The 18560-nt window shown below is 37.6% G+C and overlaps 1 protein-coding gene, 1 non-coding gene and 1 pseudogene across 3 annotated transcripts; 1 reads left to right on the forward strand and 2 right to left on the reverse strand.

The window, feature by feature from the left end:
- Positions 1 to 1418: 1418 nt before the first annotated feature.
- Positions 1419 to 10367, reverse strand: Magohb (mago homolog B, exon junction complex core component). 2 transcript variants are annotated; one of them, XM_004627264.2, is made up of 5 exons: positions 10200 to 10367; positions 8128 to 8186; positions 6421 to 6531; positions 3426 to 3508; positions 1419 to 1775 (listed from the first exon to the last, which is right to left on the reverse strand). In XM_004627264.2, exons 1-5 carry the CDS (start codon positions 10291 to 10293, stop codon positions 1676 to 1678), a joined length of 447 nt encoding a protein of 148 aa, XP_004627321.1. In that variant the 5' UTR covers positions 10294 to 10367; the 3' UTR covers positions 1419 to 1675. The 2 variants fall into 2 exon arrangements, with proteins under 2 accessions (XP_004627321.1, XP_023566456.1); XM_023710688.1 differs by lacking the exon at positions 10200 to 10367 and adding an exon at positions 8992 to 9016.
- Positions 7180 to 7310, reverse strand: LOC111815624. Its single transcript, XR_002820296.1, has one exon. It is a non-coding gene; the product is annotated as a small nucleolar RNA SNORA40 (small nucleolar RNA).
- A 4096-nt stretch (positions 10368 to 14463) lies between the features above and the next one.
- LOC101577651 lies at positions 14464 to 15595 on the forward strand (annotated as a pseudogene).
- Positions 15596 to 18560: the final 2965 nt, after the last annotated feature.

Raw genomic sequence — 18560 nt, forward strand, 5'->3', positions numbered from 1 at the left:
CAGCTATCGTTACCGTACTTGTGTACATCAATATATGTTTCTATTTTTGAAAACAAGGGCCGGCCAAATAGTTCAACAGATTAAAAGTGCCTAAAAGAAGGTGCAGGAGCTCGGGGTTCGATCCCTGGGCCTGCCGTGTCAGCCCCAACCCTGGAGCCCGCTGAGATGGCAATTGAGACTGGGTGTGGTGACACACGCCTGTAATCCTAGCTCTTAGGAGGCTGTAAACAGGAGAATCACTACAAGTCCGATCTAGTAGTGAGACCCTGAGTACCCTGTAGACCCTTCTCTAAAATTAAAAAAAAAAAAAAAAAAAAAAAAATAGTGTACTGGATACAGCCATTGTGCTTCTAGTAGCATAGGAAGCCTGGTAAACCTTCAGAAGCATTCCCACCCTAACAACAGTACTGACTGGTCCCTGCACCAAGCAGATTATAACTTCCAGGACAGAACACCTTCAGAGTGGGAGTTCAAAGGCAGGAGGAATACCAGTATAATTGCTAGTGAACATAATGAAAATGAATTCTATCAGAAAGTCTTTGAAGGAGAGCTGGGGAGACAGCTCAGTGACATAAGCACCTGCCTGGCAAACGTACGGTCCCGAGTTTGATCCCCAGTACTGCAAAAAATAAAAATATAAAAGTTGTTGAAGGGAACTGGGAAACCAATGAGACCTGTGTTCATCAGAACTGAAAAAGAAAAAAATACACACATATCTCAGTCACAGAGCTGTTCAACAGTTTAGACCATTTATAGTGGCATACATCTGTAATACGGGGCAGAAGGATCACTGAGAGTCCAAGGCTTGCTTGAGCGACACAGTAAGTTCAATCAGCCTGAACTACATAACAACACCATCTGAAACCAAAAAGCCAGGTGTGGTGGTACACACCTGTAATACCAGTACTCAGGACAATGAGCTCCATGTGAGGCCAGCCTAGAGCACGAAGTGAGTTCAAGGCCAGCCTGAACTGTATAGCAAAACCCTATCTCAAAAAGATCCTCCCCCCAAAAAAACAAATTTTATATTGAAGTCATTCAGCACACACATACACACAGAGTAAAGGTACAATCAAAGATATGCCTAACTTGGGGTACTACCTATATTCCTAACACTTTAGACAATTACTGCTTATGGCAAAAATATTTAAGTGTCATTTATCTCAAAGGGTTTGTAATTAATGTTAAAAAAAAAAAAAACCCTTCCATAAACAACTTCAGTAAAAAGCCATAAAGTAAATCCTATCAGGTATGGGAGAAATAAGGAAAGATCAGCAATTGCTTTTAATGGATATAAATGTGGCTACATATTCTACCTGCAAGAATTCCTGCTGTAGGATGTTTCTATCACAATTTCTTACAGTTAGGTGAACCATAGACAAAGCTTCTTGAAAAAAAAAAAAAAAGCAACAAAAAGCTTTTCATAAAGACTTCGATGTTTTATTAGAGCAAAATTTCAACAAAAAGTGGCTTTTATTTACAGAATTTAATGTGTACATGGACAGTCTTACCCACTTACACCCAAGGGAGAAAAACCATTCAGTCCATTGATATATTTTCCTATCCTCGGTTTACATACAAAAAGTTTTTTCACATTCATAAAAATCTTATTATAAATGACAAACCCTCCCTTGCCCACCCCTCAAATATACAAAGATCTTCATAAATATACAATTTAAATTGGTTTAATCTTGAAGTGCAATCCAATGAGACTGAAAACTAAACATTTCAAGTCTTGTACCAAATAGTAAAATACTCGAAGGCCTTCTGGATCTCTGCAATTTAAAAAGGTAAAAGTTAGTTTTTTAATCCTAATGGGACATAATTTTACAATTCCTAAAACAAAATTAAAAAACTTGTAACAAGTTTCATGGAATTTAGGAGAAAGAAATTTTGCTAACACTGAACCAAGTGAATGATTCAGCACCTATCTATTCATCAGTACTTTCAGAAAGTGCTTATCTCCCGATAGAAAGTAACAGCTATACATCACAAAACACAATGAAAAAGATAAATTTTGTAGTCCTACCATCCTACATACTGACAATAAACATTTGGTGTCTTTTTTCTTCCTTCATAACTAAATTCATCTCTATGGCACTTTTATATTACTTTTCTCGTAGCATTAAAAAAGAAACACTTCACTGATAATTTAACTATTGCCTCCTTGTTAAACATATGCACTACTTCCAGTTATGAGTAATGCTTCAGTGATCATCTTTATGCAAAATAAAGTTTACTAACATCTGAGGATATCCTTCAAATAGATGCTTGCATGAAGTTATTAGGGTAAAGATGAATGAAGATGTTAAGTTTCACATGTATATGCTCCAAACTGCTTCCAAAAAAGCCATGTGACCAGTAACAGCCACATACTCGGCAACACTAAGAAAACTGATAGTTTAAAAGCGAACTATTGCTCTCTGTGACAACAGCCTTTAGTATCCTTAGTTGTTCTGCACACATTCTTTTGTTACATAAAGCATCTATTCTGTTCAAGGCACTACGACAATGCAGAAAACAAAGCAAGGGTTTCACTAAGCTCACATGGTAGAGCAGATCCCAAGAGATAGCTCAGGGGCATAAGCACCTGCCAGGCAAGCACAAGGTGCTGAGTTCAATCCCCAGTACCAAAAAATTAAAAATTAAGCTAGGAAAGCAAGCTAGGCATGGTGGTACCCATCTGTAATCCAGCACTCCTGGCAGGCTAGGCAGGAAAGGGTGCAAGTACAGGCCCAGCCTGGGCAACTGAGCAAACCATATCTCAAAAATTTAAAAAGGGTTGAGGAGGTAGCTCAGTGCCAAGGCCACAAGTTCAATCCCTCATAAGTGGGGCAAGGGGCCAGTGAAGCAGACCAGTTGTTATGATCTGGGTGATAAGAAAAAGTGAAAGCACCATGGGAACATTTTAAAGGAAAGAGGCAGAAAGACGCAGGACATTTTAAAGGAAAGCACTTGGATCAAAGGCAATACAGTATTATGCACTGAGTAGCCCAAAGGAGACACAGAATTAGACACATGTAAATATACTGGAATTTTGTCACTTTTTCAATTATTAAATGGGAAAAAGGGTGATAATATATGGAACCAATGAGGCTGATATAATTCAGTAAGAATTTCTTCAAATTTTGTGACCCTATATCCAGAGTTCCACAGAAAATAACTAATAAATATTGGGCATTAGTATGGCTAATGTATGGATCACAGTAATTATGGGACAGACTATAATAGGTAAGATTTTGGATGAGGATGCTTTCAATAGTAAAAGACCCTGGTAACTTCTCCAATAGAAAGATAATGCATCTTTAAGAACAGCACATCAGAATTAGTTCTGCAATGGATACCAATCCTGACTCACAAGCCCACTGCAGTTCTAAAATAAGTCTCTAATACATTATGTAATTTAGCTAATTTAACATACTCACTTCGACTGATTTACATCAATAAGAGAACCTATCTTTGATGTTGTAAAAGAAATATGTTCATCTCCAATTACAATTTCAAGCTCCTAGAAAAAAGCAAAAATATATAGTTAGTATAAAAATCTATCCTAGAGATAATCTGCATTCTTGCCAGAGAGGGGTTTCACTTTTAGCTGTAAATTTTCTAGCAGCCAATGGAAACAGAGGAGAGGACAAAACCTGTTAGATATATACCAAGTCTTCTAAATAAAAACCTCACTGTTCACAAGTACTACCCACTACCCCAAATGACAGACAACCAAGACCTGCTTTCCAGAATCATCATAAAGACAACACTATAATGACACAGAAGTTTCTTATAGTGTCAGTAAACACCAGAAGCGTCCCTTCAAAGCATGTGGTATAATTACAAAAGTATAAACCTGTGGTTAGTACATCAAACATAAATAATTTCCCTTGATAAATTCTGCAAATAGAATGTATATTAATAAAAGCTACCACCTTAACACCTGCTATTTACTAGGAATGCTTTTGTAATACCAAAAATAACCTTATAAAATCTTTATTAGGTTTATTTTACAAATGTGCCAAACTCAAAGTACAGGAAAATACATGATATTTATAATCACTAATAAGTGACATTATCAATAATTGATTCCAAGACTGTTCAGACTTAAAGACTTAACACTTTTTTGCATTCATCAATTACAGTTAAGAACCTGTAAAACAAATATGGCTTATATATTTCTTCACAGAAGCCATATTATTATAATATAAATTTTTTCTCTTAATATTTTATCTGTAAATCTAAAGTTAATAAAGAGTTATTCTGTAATAAATTTGCAAGTTAAATTAACAAACATAGCATTAAAAGACAGTCCTAGGTACACAATCAAGAGACCTAACCATAGAATTTACGGCATACATTAAATGGAAAGTTAAGGAAAATTCTCTAACAATTGCAAAATTTTGACATAATAATCCAACAGGTAATTACTGGAGCATTATACTCTGGTTTTTCTTCAGATCGTATTAATCTTTCGCCCCCCTATTACTGAAGCATGCCTGCTTCTGCCCACTAACTAAAACCTATAAACACATCAAGTTGGTAGGTAAAATACCATTTTCTCTCTAAGTTGAAAAGATATAAAATGTTAGCTACTGTTGTTTCTGCATTTTGGTATATATTTATAAATGCATAAAACAATTTGAAATCTATACTTGTTTTCTGTAAGTGATATAATAAAAATACTGCTTTATAGGGCTGACCAGATAGCTCAGTGGACTAAAGCATCTGCTTTGGCAGAGCACAGTGGCTGGGGTTCAGTCTACAGCGCGTCATTTCAGCCCTGCCCCCAGGGGACACTGAGATAGAAATTAAGACTGGGTATGGTGGCACACATGTGTAATCTCAGCACTTGGGAGGCTGGAACAGGAGAATCACTGAGTCCAATCTACATAGTGAGACCCTGCACACCCTGTAGACCCTGTACTAAATTCATTAAAAAATGAAAAAGCTGTTCTATATTATTTTGTTTTGGGGCCAGGGAGATAGTTCAGTGGCATAATCGCCAGTGCCTGGAAAGTGCAAGGTCCTGAGTTTAATCCCTGGTACCAACAAAACAAAACCAAAATCAAACAAACAAACAAAAAAAAACCTATCTTACTTTTGTTTTCCTAAATAACGTTTCTTAAAATATAGATAAATTATTGTTACTGAGTGTGAGTATCTGTTAGATTTCTCTACATTTTTCCTCTAGTCAAAGAATAGAATATAAAGTATAATCCTCAAGAATGTAACAATGAAGGGGCCAGCCAGTTAGCTCAGCAGATTAAAGTCCTTGCTTAGGCAGACTCAGGGAAAAGGGTTTGATCCCCGGCATGCTGTGCTGGTCCCACCCCAGGGACACGCTGAGACAGTAACTGAGACTGGGCATGGTGGCATGCATCTGTAATCCCAAAGCTTTGAAGGCTAAAAACAGGAGGTTTGCTATAAGTCTGATCTGTGTAGTGAGACCCTGTACCAAATACATAGAATAAATGGAATATAACACTGAAATTAAATGTTTCTCTCTTCCAAGAGTTATATCTCATTTCTCTGAAAGTTGAAAAGACTCAATTCAGAAACCAAACTGTGTTTCTACAAAGTAAAATTAGGTCCTCAAAGTTCTTCAGACGCCATCTGAGAAACATCAGGTATTCTAAAGGGAATATGAGAACCAAGTGCAATGATCAGTTTAAACAAAGAAACAAATCAAATAGCTCTTTGGGGCATAGGGATGCAAACAGCTACTGTGAAAAGTCAAATTTCAAAGAAGCGAATTTTATATATTCACTGAGAATCCTGTCTCAAATTTAACAAACTATACATATTCCTAATAAACTAACATACAGTAGAACTATTCATTAACTGTGAAAATATACTAACTTTGGCAGACAGAAAAAACTTCAGAAAAATGTTTACATTTAGCACTATGCATTTCCTTTATTACTAGAAAGTAGAACAGAAAATGAAATTAGGAACTGGGAGTATAGTATAGTGTGATGGAAGAGCATTCATTCGTCTAGCTTTTGTAAGTCTCTAGGATCAATCTCTTAGCACTACATGCCCCCAAAAAAGTTTAGATGAGGAAGAATCCCCTTCACTGTTATATTCTTAAGGATTATACTTTATATTATATTCTCTGGCAGAGCACAGCGGCTGGGTTCGATCCCCTGGGTTCAATCCCCGCGTGTCATGCTGGCCCCGCCCCAGACCACCCCCAGGGCATGCTGAGAGGGTGACTGAGACTGGGTTTGGTGGAGTGTGCCTGTAATCACAGCACTTGGGAGGCTGAAAGCAGGAGAACTACTATGAGTCTAATCTACGCAGTGAGACCCTGTACACCCCACAGACCCTGAACTAAACTCAGGGTACTAAACCACAATAACACAGGGAAATATAATTATTATATTAACAATTTACAACATTTGCAGGTAAGGAATTACAAATACCAACCTGCCGGCCAACCCGGTCAGGGGGTGGCCACAAAGCATCGTCTTCTTTTGTAATTTCACTGTCATCAATAATTCTCTTCAGTTCTTCCATTACACTTTTGTGGACATATGCCTGAAAATTAATGATGAAATTTCATAACGTGCATCTATGTCTTTCTGCAACTTACAAGGAAATGTTAAGAGCATTACAAATCTCTAATATTCAATATAGTATTCATAGATAAAATCTAATCCCTATTCTAAAGATACAGGATATTATTTTTCTTCACTTTTCACATGCTTTTCTAATATTTTTATAACTCTTAAGATCTTGCCACTTGGGTATTTAAATGGCTAAGTGTGATACACAAGGTCTGTACGATGAAGAGAAAAATGTAAGTACACATCACAATTAATACTTTTTACGATCCCAGGGCCTCCCCAGCCAGCCCCACCCCCATGGCGTGAAGCAATGCAATTGTGGCGGCACATGCTGTAATCCCAGCTCTTGGGAGGCTGTAAACAGGCGGATCCCTACAAGTCTGATCTAGTAGTGTGACCCTGAACACCCTGTAGGCCCTTCCTTAAAATACAAAACAAAAATAAAAATAATAGTAATACTTTTTCACATGATCATTTTTATTTGCATTAGGTTATCAATATTTTTGTTTTACTTTCTTTTTTGAGGCAGTTTTACTACACTATGCAGTCCAAACTTAATTCCTCTTACCTCCGCCTCAAAATCCCAGGATCACAGACTTATACCACTGCGCCTAGTAGTACTGTTCCTTCTTATATGTATGAAAACTCCTACCAAACAATAAGTTCTGGGTTGCAAAAGAGAATTTATTTTTGCACCTGTTCATTAACTTTTAGTCCACAAAAGATTAGACAAAAACACCTGTAAGTGCCATTGTACGATGCAATGCATACTTAACAGCAGTCAGCTATACAACAGTGACCATAAGGAAAACCACAGCTGAAGAGTTTTTGCTCTTTTCCAGGTACATTAGAAAGCTATTTCTGAGCTGCTGGACATCAAACCAAGGGCCACATGTTGTAGCTACAAATGGGGTATTCCCAAGAATCTATTGAAGCTGAGTAGATGCCTGTGACAAACCAAGGACTAAGGAGAAAAATACAAACTTGAATAAGTTTGTTAAAGAAATAAAAACAAGGGGCTGGGGAGATGGCTCAGTGGAATAAGCGCTTCCCTGGCAAGTGCAAGGGCCTGAGTTCAATCCTCGGCTCCGCCAAAAAAAAAAAAAGGAATAAAGGCTAATTTGTTTTAAAAAAGAAAAAAAGAAAAAGAAAAAAGAAATAAGAACATTTCAAATTTTCAAACACTGGGGAAAAGCTGATATCCCACCTCCTGTATATGAGTTGCTGTTCTTTATCAGTGTTTATTAGGAAGAGTTCAGGAGCCACTGGAACACAATTAATACTGTAAACTCTTTCTTATCCCTAACTTCTGCATCTCTCGCTTGAAAATCGTACTGTTTATATCATGATAATTTCCTAAATATAGGACTGCAAGGTACTACATTCAAATTGCTTCTGTTTTTATCAATGCCACAATCAACATCTAATTTAAATGAAAACTTTTCAATCTATAAATGGACTTTTTAAAAAATATAGCCTAAGGATGAATTTTTATAAATTTAATACAGATGTGAGAAAAATGAACTAAAGGTTAAAAAAAACAAGCAGGGACTGGAAAAGAACTTACCTCTTTTCTGATCATAACATCGTTTTTGTAATTGCTATTGTTGGCATATCTAAGCTTCCCTGTGAAGAGTGGAGAAAAAATTCAGTGCATAGTAGCAGAAACTGTTAAAAATTTAAAAATAAGTATATTATAAATAGTTTTGAAGGTAGACACAATTTTACACTTTTTTTTTAAATAGCGGGTATTGAACTAGGGGCCCTGTGCTGCATTATATTCCCATGTCTTTTAAAAAGGTTTTATTTGCGGCATGGTCTCACTAAGCTTCTCATGTTGGGCTCAAACTTGTGACACTCCTGCCTCATCTCCTGAGTGCTGAGATTTAAGGGTATGAAACACCATGGCCAGGTGCACTACTACTTCTCGTAATCTTTCCTCCCGCCTGCTCTTAAGATCAATGCTAGACATGTAAACATTCAACACTGTCTGGCAACCTTACTGACAAGAAGCTAGCCGAAGTTTAAAATATTCCATGCCTTCCATATATGATGTCATTTCTCAGGCCTATTTTTTAAAACTATTTCATGATCCAGAAAGAAAATCTGAAAAAGAAATTACTATTTCTCTTAAAGCCTGATATATGTGTTGGTGCTATCAAAACATTTCAACTAATATCTGCCTAAAATGCTTAATACGCTTCCCTTCCTTTGCATGTGATCTTCTCTTTAATATTTTTCTCAAACTGTCATAGAACCTTGTCCAAAACATGCATTTACACTGTTTAACAGTTAGCTGCATGTTTATTTTCCCATCACGACATGACTTCTTGAGGGAAATTAAATCATACTCATTCCTATACCTTCAAATTTTGAACTTAGACGTTGCCTAGGCCATGATATATTTTTCAAAAATTCTACTTAGCTTAACTCTTCTTGTTGCAGGCGAATGGAGTTCAGTATACAATACTCTGTAAAGAATCACAGCTGTCAAACGACAAAAATTGAGGCTGGGGGTGGTGGCGCAGATCTATAATGCCAGCATACATAAGACTGAGGCAGGTGGATCATGGGAAATTCGAGGCTAACATAAGCTACATAATGAGCTCATGGCTAACCTGAACTACATAGCAAGAAAAAGGAAAAAAAAAAAAAAAAACAAAAACCGAAGCTCAGCCACTGGGTGCCAACCCCACCCCCAGGGCCCACTGTGACTGCGATTGAGACTAGGCGTGGTGGGCCGTGCTTGTAATCCCAGCACTTGGGAGGCTGAAAACAGAGGAGGATCATTAGGAGTCCAATCTGTGTAGTGAGACACTGTACCAAATATAGAAAGAGGGGGTGGGGAGAGAGAAGGAATTTCCATATGGTACATAGACAGTGGGTCAACTAGCCCTCTGCTTCAGTCTCTCACAGTCTGGTTTTATTTTTCCCTCAGAGACCAAGAAAATAGTCTCATTTCTAGACTCAATCTCAGGTGTCTCGTCCTCTAGGAAGCTTTGACTCCCTCATGCAGGATTCCCCTCCCCACCTCATAATTTTTGTACTCTTGATCATACATCTCTATGGTGATCAATAGTAAAGACTTAAAGTTATATGCATTTTATTTATACGTCGGCCTCCTCCTCTACAATAAAATAATAAAAAATAAGCCAGCCTCAACACAGCCTGAACGAATAAAATGAATGAATGAATGAATGCTAGTAGTCAAAGATTTTTAACTCAGCCTGAACGTATAAAATGAATGAATGAATGAATGCTAGTGGTCAAAGATTTTAAGTATCCACTGGATCCCAGCTGGGAGAGGGTCCTGTTTAAAACATTCAGACAGTCTTTTAAAGTTCTTCTTTTGTGCGCCGATTGTAGGATTCCCACCACTGGAGCGTACATTCAACTTTTCAGTTTGGTACAGGACCAGCTTTCTTGAATTAATTTACAGCCAAAAAAAAAAATTTTTTTTTTTTTAAATTCACAAAACAGCGCAGGCCGCCTGTATTCTCAAGCTCTTCCTCACGCGGTCCAAGCAGGCCCGCGCTCCGCCGCAGCCCCCTCCGGCCCCGCCAGGCCGCGCACCCGGCGCGCCGCGCCGCCCCCACGGCCTCCCCTCCGGATTCCGTCCCCAGCCCATCTACTGCTCACCGTCCGGCCGAAACTCAAACTCTAAAAACTCGTGTCCGAACTTTCCCTTGTGCCCTACATAGTAACGCAGGTAGAAATCACTAGCCATAGACATTTTCGTTCCTGGGAAAGGCGCCTAAAGCCTAGTCAACGTGCCACCAGACGCTTGGAAGTGACGTCACGGCGCAGATTAGTGCGTCACTGCAGGCTCGTCTCTCCCGCTTCCGGGATCTCCAAGGGCCACCTCTCGCGTGAGTGACTTAGTTGCTCGATACCTTCGTTGTGTTAGCGCAGGGCGCGTTATTATCATCAAAAATAAGTAGATTACATTATAATCGGAAAGAAGTGTACAACTGTAATGGCGCTTTTGTGGGTTTACAGCGAAAGTTTGTAAATTATTTTACCCTTCTGCCCTCAAGTATCGGCTTGCTGTGGTGTGGGTGTGGCTTTCTTTTGATCATGAGATGACTAAACATAAAAGCCAGAAACAGTGGCAGACCTATAAAATAACCTGTTTCTTTCAGACCGATTCCTAACGGGGCTTTGGATGGTGACTGCAGGTTATTCTGCAGCCGAAAACCTCTAAGTGTAGAAGGAATCCAGCAGACGAGGGCTTCGATGTCTTGAAAAGGATACTAAACTGAGAAACCCTAACAGTCGCGATATTGGAAGGCTTTTGCTGTATCTTAGAAGCCACGCCACTCAGTAAGGGTTATACTTGAGTGGCCAGCGGACTTTTGACAGTTTGGCTTACCATCAAATAATAGTTTAGCCCGCATTTCTTGCCATATAGACTTAAATTGGAGGAGAAAAAAAAAAAAAAAATGCTCCAGCACAAAGAACAGGAGGAAAAAAATCAACTGGTACACAGAGTCTGCTTTAGAAAATAGATTACTTTTGTTAAACCAACACAGAGTAATTCTGCTGGTGAATGATAGCCTTCACTGGGATTTAGTAGAGAATCACGCAAAGCATAATCCCAACACTATCACTACTTAACCTTGGACAAGTCAGTATCTCTAAGTCAAAAAATAATACAACAATTTGGTTTCCAAAGCACACAGAACAAATGAGATAATGTAGGTAAAATAATTTTGAAATTTATACGTGAATTTTAACAAGCATTTCCTGTGTTCTGGAAACGGTTGAACACTAGTAATAGAGGGCCAGCTGCACTTTTGCTGCAAAGCAAACATGTAAGGCAAACATCAGCATAAAACAGTAACATGCTGGCCTAGTACAACAAAGGAAACGAGTCATTTCATAGCAGATGGAGTTTAGGATGAGAAAAAAGGAAACCATCAAAGATATTACTTGAAGTGAAAAGTATTGAAGTGAACCTTGATAGGTAAATTCTATGTATGTTCAGTAAAAAGGAAAAGCATTCAGGCAGAGAATGGCCTAGGAAAAGGTCATAGTGATGTGAAAGTGTGTATTTAGGAAAAACCAAGGAGTTAAGTATAACTAAAATATGACATCTGTGGAAGTGGATTAACTACAAAGGCAAGCTGTTCAGTCCCTAACATAGGCTGCTATTTTCTAAAATACATTTTTTTTAAAAAAATTCCGTATTCCTTATCTATAGGGTGACTAGCCATTCCAGTTTCCCCAGGATCTTAGAATTTCTTGTAATGTGACATTTTCAGTTTTAAAACTCGGAAACTCACAGAAAACCTGCGATGAGTTGGACAGTATTTACAACAATCATTCGAAGAAAATTGAGCACAGTATTCTGTCTTACCTTTTTAAATGCCAGTTGTGATCCATTTAACTGAATTCAATGAAAAGCTTTATGCAATATCTTTAAATTATGTAATGTATTTCTCTCATGTTTTTGGTATGTGAACTCATGTTCATCTTTTTGTCCATTTAAGTAGACTATAGGTTAAAAAACATTGGGACTATGTAGAGATTATAGAATCCACAAAGTAGTAAGACCTTTCTAAATGGAGTAGTTACTAATTCGATCCTCTAAAAAGACATGAGTTTATTCCTCTATAGCTCTGTTTTTAAGGTGAAATATGAAACTGTACTTAACTCTTCATATGTAAGCCAAAAATTTTTCAAAGTAGGTTAACTGTTTCATGTTATCCAGTATCCAATATTATAAAACATTTGTGCTTTGTGATCTTCTCAGGTGTACAACAGCAATATGAAAATGTTCTGTATGTCTGCTGAGCATTTAAAATGTGGTATGTATGACCGAAGTACTTAATTCTTAATTTTTATTAATATATTTTAGCATTTAAATAGCCATAAGGGTCAGCCAAATAGCTGAGCGGATTAAAGCGCCCTAGCAGTCTTAGGGGCCTGGGGTTTGATCCCCAGGGCCTGATGTGCTGGCCCTGCCCCGAGGGTGCACTGAGATAGCAATTGAGGCTGGGTATGGTGATGTGCGCCTGTAATCCCAACTCTTGGGAGGCTGTAAACAGGCGGATCAGTATGAGTCCCATATAGTAGTGAGACCCTGAACACCCTGAAGACCCTTCCCTAAAATACAATAAATAAATAAATAAATAGCCTCATGTAACTAGCAGCTACTGGATCAGTTAGCAGTAGGTTTTTCGTGTAGTTGAAGTGGAAATGATGAAAATATTTTGTGACTATTTTTCAATCTTATTTGCAGTTGGCTTGAAGTTAGGACATAATTACTTATATTGGACTGGGGAGCTAGTTCAGCAGTCTAATCACCTGTCTGGCAAACTCAAGGTCCGGAGTCCCATCCCTGGATCCCTGGATCTCTGGTACTGCATGCTAGGACATCCCTGAAACCGGAAGTGGTGGCACACACCTGTGATCCCAACTCAGGGAGTCTGAAACAGGAAGATCACTATGAGTCTGAACTACATAGCAATACCTGCCGGCCAAATAGCTTAGTGGATTAAAGCACCTGCTTAGGCACCTGCCGCCCCCTCGCCCCATCCCCACTAAGACAGCATTTGAGACTGGGCCTGATGGTGTGCACCTGTAATCCCAGCTCTTGGAAGGCTGAACACAGGTGGATCAGTACAAGTCCAATCCCTGTAGACCCTGTACTAAAATACAGAGGAAAAAAAATTAAAAAAAAAAAAAATATATATATATATATATATAAAACCACAGTTTACTTATGAAAATATTTTGAGTTGTTTATGTGAAACCAATATACTGTTGTGTCTTTACTAACACAGTGGTTAATGTCAAAGAATATTGTATAGCTTTGATATAGGTAAGAAAAATTTTTATTTCCCACTCCAACCAAAATTGAAGGTCAGCGATTTATTTAAATGCACAATAATCATGGATAAAATGATTTCACCCCAGGTTTTTTAGGTTTATTTCATCTTCATGATGATGAATTAAGAGACTGTCATCAGAGATCATTCTTAATTAAAATTGTTAATTTAATCTTAAATGTTTTGGGGTTTTTTCTATATCTTAAATTTCTTTTTGATCTCCCTGTTATGTCTCCTCTATCCACTTCCATTTTTTTGCCCTTTGATTCTATTTAAATTGATCAAATCATGCCAACTTTTGATTTTCAGAAACATTTTCTGTGTTTTGGTAAACATTAGAGATGATAGTTTTATTTTTATCAGGACTTTTGACTAGCTTTGATTTTTAATTTACAAAGTAAAATGTATCACGGCTAGCTCACTAAGTGAAACAGATCAAAATAGTGAGTCAAGAATAAGAGTAGAATGTGGTCTAAAATACATGCCAAAATGGTATAAAGTTTTAAAAAGAAAAGCCAAAATGAGGTATTCTAGTTCAGGCCTCATTTCATTCACCCACCTTCTCTTTTCTAATAGACTTTCTTATTAATATAGAGCATATCTATCTTTTTACCACTCTAATACTTTTTAAGAGAATTGCCGTCATACAGAGACACCACACTCTCTATGCCACTGTTTCATATGATCAATTATAGTGAAATCTGGCTGTTGTTCTTTAGATTATTATGACAAAATAATTATTTAATCCCACCAATCCATGTAAGAATTTTTTGTAGCATAACACATAACTATATGCTTTAAACACATAATATCACTTCTAATTCACACCCAAAACAAATGAACACGGTGACATATTAAGAATATTAAGCTAAATAAAAAAGAAGCTATCCTGAGATCTCATGTATTTGTTGTTTTTTCTACTCAAATGAGTAAAGCAAAGTAATTTTTTTTAAATTATTACAATACAATTAAGAAAAATGTATTGCTCATCAAGGCAGTGAGTACACACCTGAGCTTGCTGTTCTCATCGCCCCACATCCCCTGCCTACCTAGCCCTGACTGACCACAGCATGGTGCCCTCCCATGTCCTCACATTTGGCCTCCTGCTCCTGGCAGCAGTGGTGACAGTGGACACAGCCCAGGAAGCATGTGACTGTAAAAACTACAAGTTGGCCATAAATTGCTTTGTGCACAGAAATGGTCAGTGCCAGAGTACCTCCTGTGGCACACAGAATACTATCATTTGTACAGCACTGGCCCCCAAATGGTGATGAAGACAGAAATGACTCACTCAAAGTCTGGGAAAAGGAGCAATCGAGAACAGTAACAGGCTGTGTCACCCTGCCTATGATGAAAATGGGCTCTTTATTTTTTTTTAATCATTTATTTATTTGGTACAGGGTCTCACTGCTCTGCTGAGACATAGTAATCCTCCTGTCTCAGCCTCCTCAATACTGGGATTACAGGTGTGCACCACCCCTCCCGATTTTGGTGGCTGGCTTAGCTTGGGGCCAGCATGACATGTGGTAACAGGGATTGAACCCAGATCCTTGTACTTGCCAGGCAGGTGCATAGACTGCTGAGCTAGCTCCCTGGCCAGAAATAGGCCCTTTAAAGCCAAGCAGTGCAGTAGTAGTGCCACATGCTGGTGTGTAAACCCTGCTGGCATTCAAAGGACCAACAAAGACACTGAGATACAGTGCCCCAAGCTAGTGAGAACCTTCTGGATTATCACTGAACTGAAACACAGCCAGCCTTACAGCCACCAAAGCTTACAGATCACTTCAGGAAGTGATCACAACCCATTACCAGCTGAACCCAAAATTTATCACAAGCATTGTGTATGAGAACAATACTCTCACTGTTGATGTGATGTGACATTCTCAGAAGACTCGGAATAATGTGCACATAGCTGGTGTGGCTTATTTTGAAAATGATGTTAAAAGTGAACCCTTGTTCCTTTCTAAGAAAATAGACCTGAGGGTAAATGGGCAATAACTGGATCTGGATCTTAGTCAAACTTTAATTTTACTTTGTTGATGAAGGAGCACCTGAATTTTTAATGTAGGGCCTATCTGCTGGTGATGTTTCTGTTATTGTGGTTGTGACAATACCAACTGTTGCTGCAATTGTGCTGCTTAACAATTTGTGATAGCCAAATCTTGGAAACAACCAAGATGCCCATCACCTGAGGAATGGATGAAAAAGATGTGGTATTTTTATGCAATGGAGTATTACTCAGCTATAAAGAATGATAAACTCGAAGCATTTATATTTAAGTGGATGCCACTGGAAGATATACTTATAAGTGAAATAAACCAGACACACATGTGTAAGTATCGTATAGTTTCCCTAGTATCAGAACTCAAAAGAAGAAATACAAATAGAAAGGTATAATACAATTAAAAGGAAAGCAACAATTTGAGGACTAGACAATGAAGAGAGAGCAAGGAGAAGAGCTAGGAAACATGACAGAGGCTAGCCATACAGTTATATGTAAAAGATGAGTAAGGCAATGATCCTGAGAATCTTCAGAAGATCTTCGAATCTAGCAGTTAATTGGAAGGATTCTTACCCTGACTAACTATATATACTGACACCTGTGAACTAAGCAACTGCACTGAAGATGGCAATTTGTAATAGTAAGTTCATTCTTGGAGTGCCAGTCATTCTGGTCTTCTGAATATGTGCTGCTTATCATGACATGCTAGTTGCTGCCGTGCTGTCTCTCGGGTAGATGATTGTTTAAAAAGGAAGGAGGTGGTGAATGAAGGCAGGAGACAGGAAAAGGAGTGTTGTGGGACTGTCCTGCTACAATGTTGTATATGGTTAGATTTCTGGACTGATGTGTAAACATATATAATTCTTTATTCCTATTTTTTAAATATATTTTAATTTTTTTGTCATATTCTGTAGGGACTTAAAGTTTAACATATCAATACTTGATGAAAAATAACTGCTCCATGTTATGCCTAAGATGTTTGATATTCAGACAGATAGTGAGATTAAGCTCAACAGCCTAGGTTATATGGTAATAACAATAAGCTTCTCTTCTGGAGGGTTAACAACCTAAGTTTGCAGACCAAAAATCAGAGACAAAGGAGAGCCACCAGGAAAGCCAACATTTTTTCCCTAGCCTTCCAAGGTCATTTATACTCAGGACATATGAGAACTTATACTATAACATCATGTAAGTCAGTTGTGTCCCAAATTTTCTGATCAAGATTGTGGGACCAAAGGAGAAAGTGATCGATGATGTCACATGGGGAGCCTAAGGAGAGTCACATGGGGAGAAAACATTCTCTCAGGCTTTCACAGAGAGCAAATTGGCCAAGCAATGGTTGTGACTCATCTACATGGCTGACACTGACAAAGGATCTACAACCTGAGGTACAGGATCTCAGGATAAATCCTGAGGAGATTTGACTGAACTTATCAGATCCAAAAGCTACAATTCTTGTTACATAGGTCTTGTTTTATCTTGGTCTTAACCATCCAGCGGAAAAGTATAAAAACGAACTATATGAAGTAAAGCCATGCTGTTATGTTGAACTGTAGGGGACTTAGGTCAACAACTTCTGATATTGCCAGTCAAGTGGAAGACCCAATACTATTATGGACTACTGGACTATTTTGGAATATTTTGCTGAGTTCACACACCTATAATATTTAAATGAGGGAACTAAACAAAAAAAGATACAGATGAATGTCCATTTTGTATCTGTGTATTCAAAATGGTTAGGGTAGATATATAACTACAGTCTCTTAATTCAATGAATAGAGGGATTTGTTCTAATAGTGTTTGTAAATAGGATATATGTCTGCATCTTGTACAACAAATAATCACTAGGAAGAGAGCATGCAGTGTGTTAATCATTGAAACTGTTCCATTGCTATTTGTTTCTCAATAAAATTATGGAAAAAAATTGTGCTGCTTATTTCCAGAAAGGAGCAGTAAAGTATGGAAAGACTGAGGTAAAGGAGATAGGCAGAGACACAAAGAAAACTCAATGTATAAATGCTATTGTTTTAAAATAAATCACAGAAGGGAAATTAGCTAAAGAATTAAAAGTGCATAAACATGGGACAAAAAGATCTTTGATTGCTGCTGTCTTGTTAGTGAATGTCATATAAGAAAGTAACCTTAAAATATAAGCAGCTTCCAATTGGTATTACCAGTATTAAAATCAGACCATAAGTGTCTTACATGTGCCGATCTAAGATCTGGATCAAGAGTCATAGCTTGGATTGCATAGTTCAAATGTATGTGTAATACTGAAGAGTGTGTTCAGTGTGTTTCCACCGTAGAGCCTGAGAGTCCGCTGTCTCATTTGTGATTGATAGCTGCCTTTCCAATTACTTTGAATTTTGTACATAAACTTTTTATGAAATAAAATATTTTTGAATTGAAAAAATTAAGATTAAGTAAATTTTATGGACCTTTTATATTTTAAAATGATGAAAATCATTACTGTTATTCAATTTTTATAGCAGAATACCTAAATCTGGCATAACAGTTGTTCTATATGAAGATGATTTGATAACTGCTGGTTCAGATCATTTATGTTAAACTTCTTTAAGTTTCTGTTAGACACTTTGGTCTGCGGTTTACCAAGGTCCTAACTGCTGAATTTTTTTTTTTTTTTTTTTTTTTTTTTTTTACCATACAACATAGATGGGAAAAAAATCAAAGCTGACCAAGGGGCAGTCAAAACAATAAAACAGAACCTATATGGATTAAACTTGTTTAAATGGTAAAGACTTCTCTTTTCTGTTCATTACCCTGGAAATAAATTGCTGGAAAGTCAAAGATGTCAGAAATAGAACCTCAGAAATACAATCCTTCTTTTGGAAGAAGTCTGCAAAACCGAGAGAAACATTCAGTTTTCTTAGAGTAAAAGTTACTCAATCCAGCTTCCCAAACTATATCCAGGACAGCAATGAAACTAGAAGTAAACATTTAAAATGAGCAGTCACTGCCTCTCTCCCTCAGACCAAAACAAATACTAACAAACAAAACAGCGGTCTTCTGTTTCATCATATCCAGTACTTGGCCCGGTGCCTGGCACAAAGAGTTTTAAAACTCAATTTTTAAAAATACTCAAATAAATACTTTGAAAATTATGAATGGCTAAGAGGCAGCAGTAGAATTCTGTATTACATCATT

The sequence above is a fragment of the Octodon degus genome, unplaced genomic scaffold, assembly GCF_000260255.1.
Source record: "Octodon degus isolate 3935 unplaced genomic scaffold, OctDeg1.0 scaffold00018, whole genome shotgun sequence".
Lineage (NCBI taxonomy): Eukaryota > Metazoa > Chordata > Mammalia > Rodentia > Octodontidae > Octodon > Octodon degus.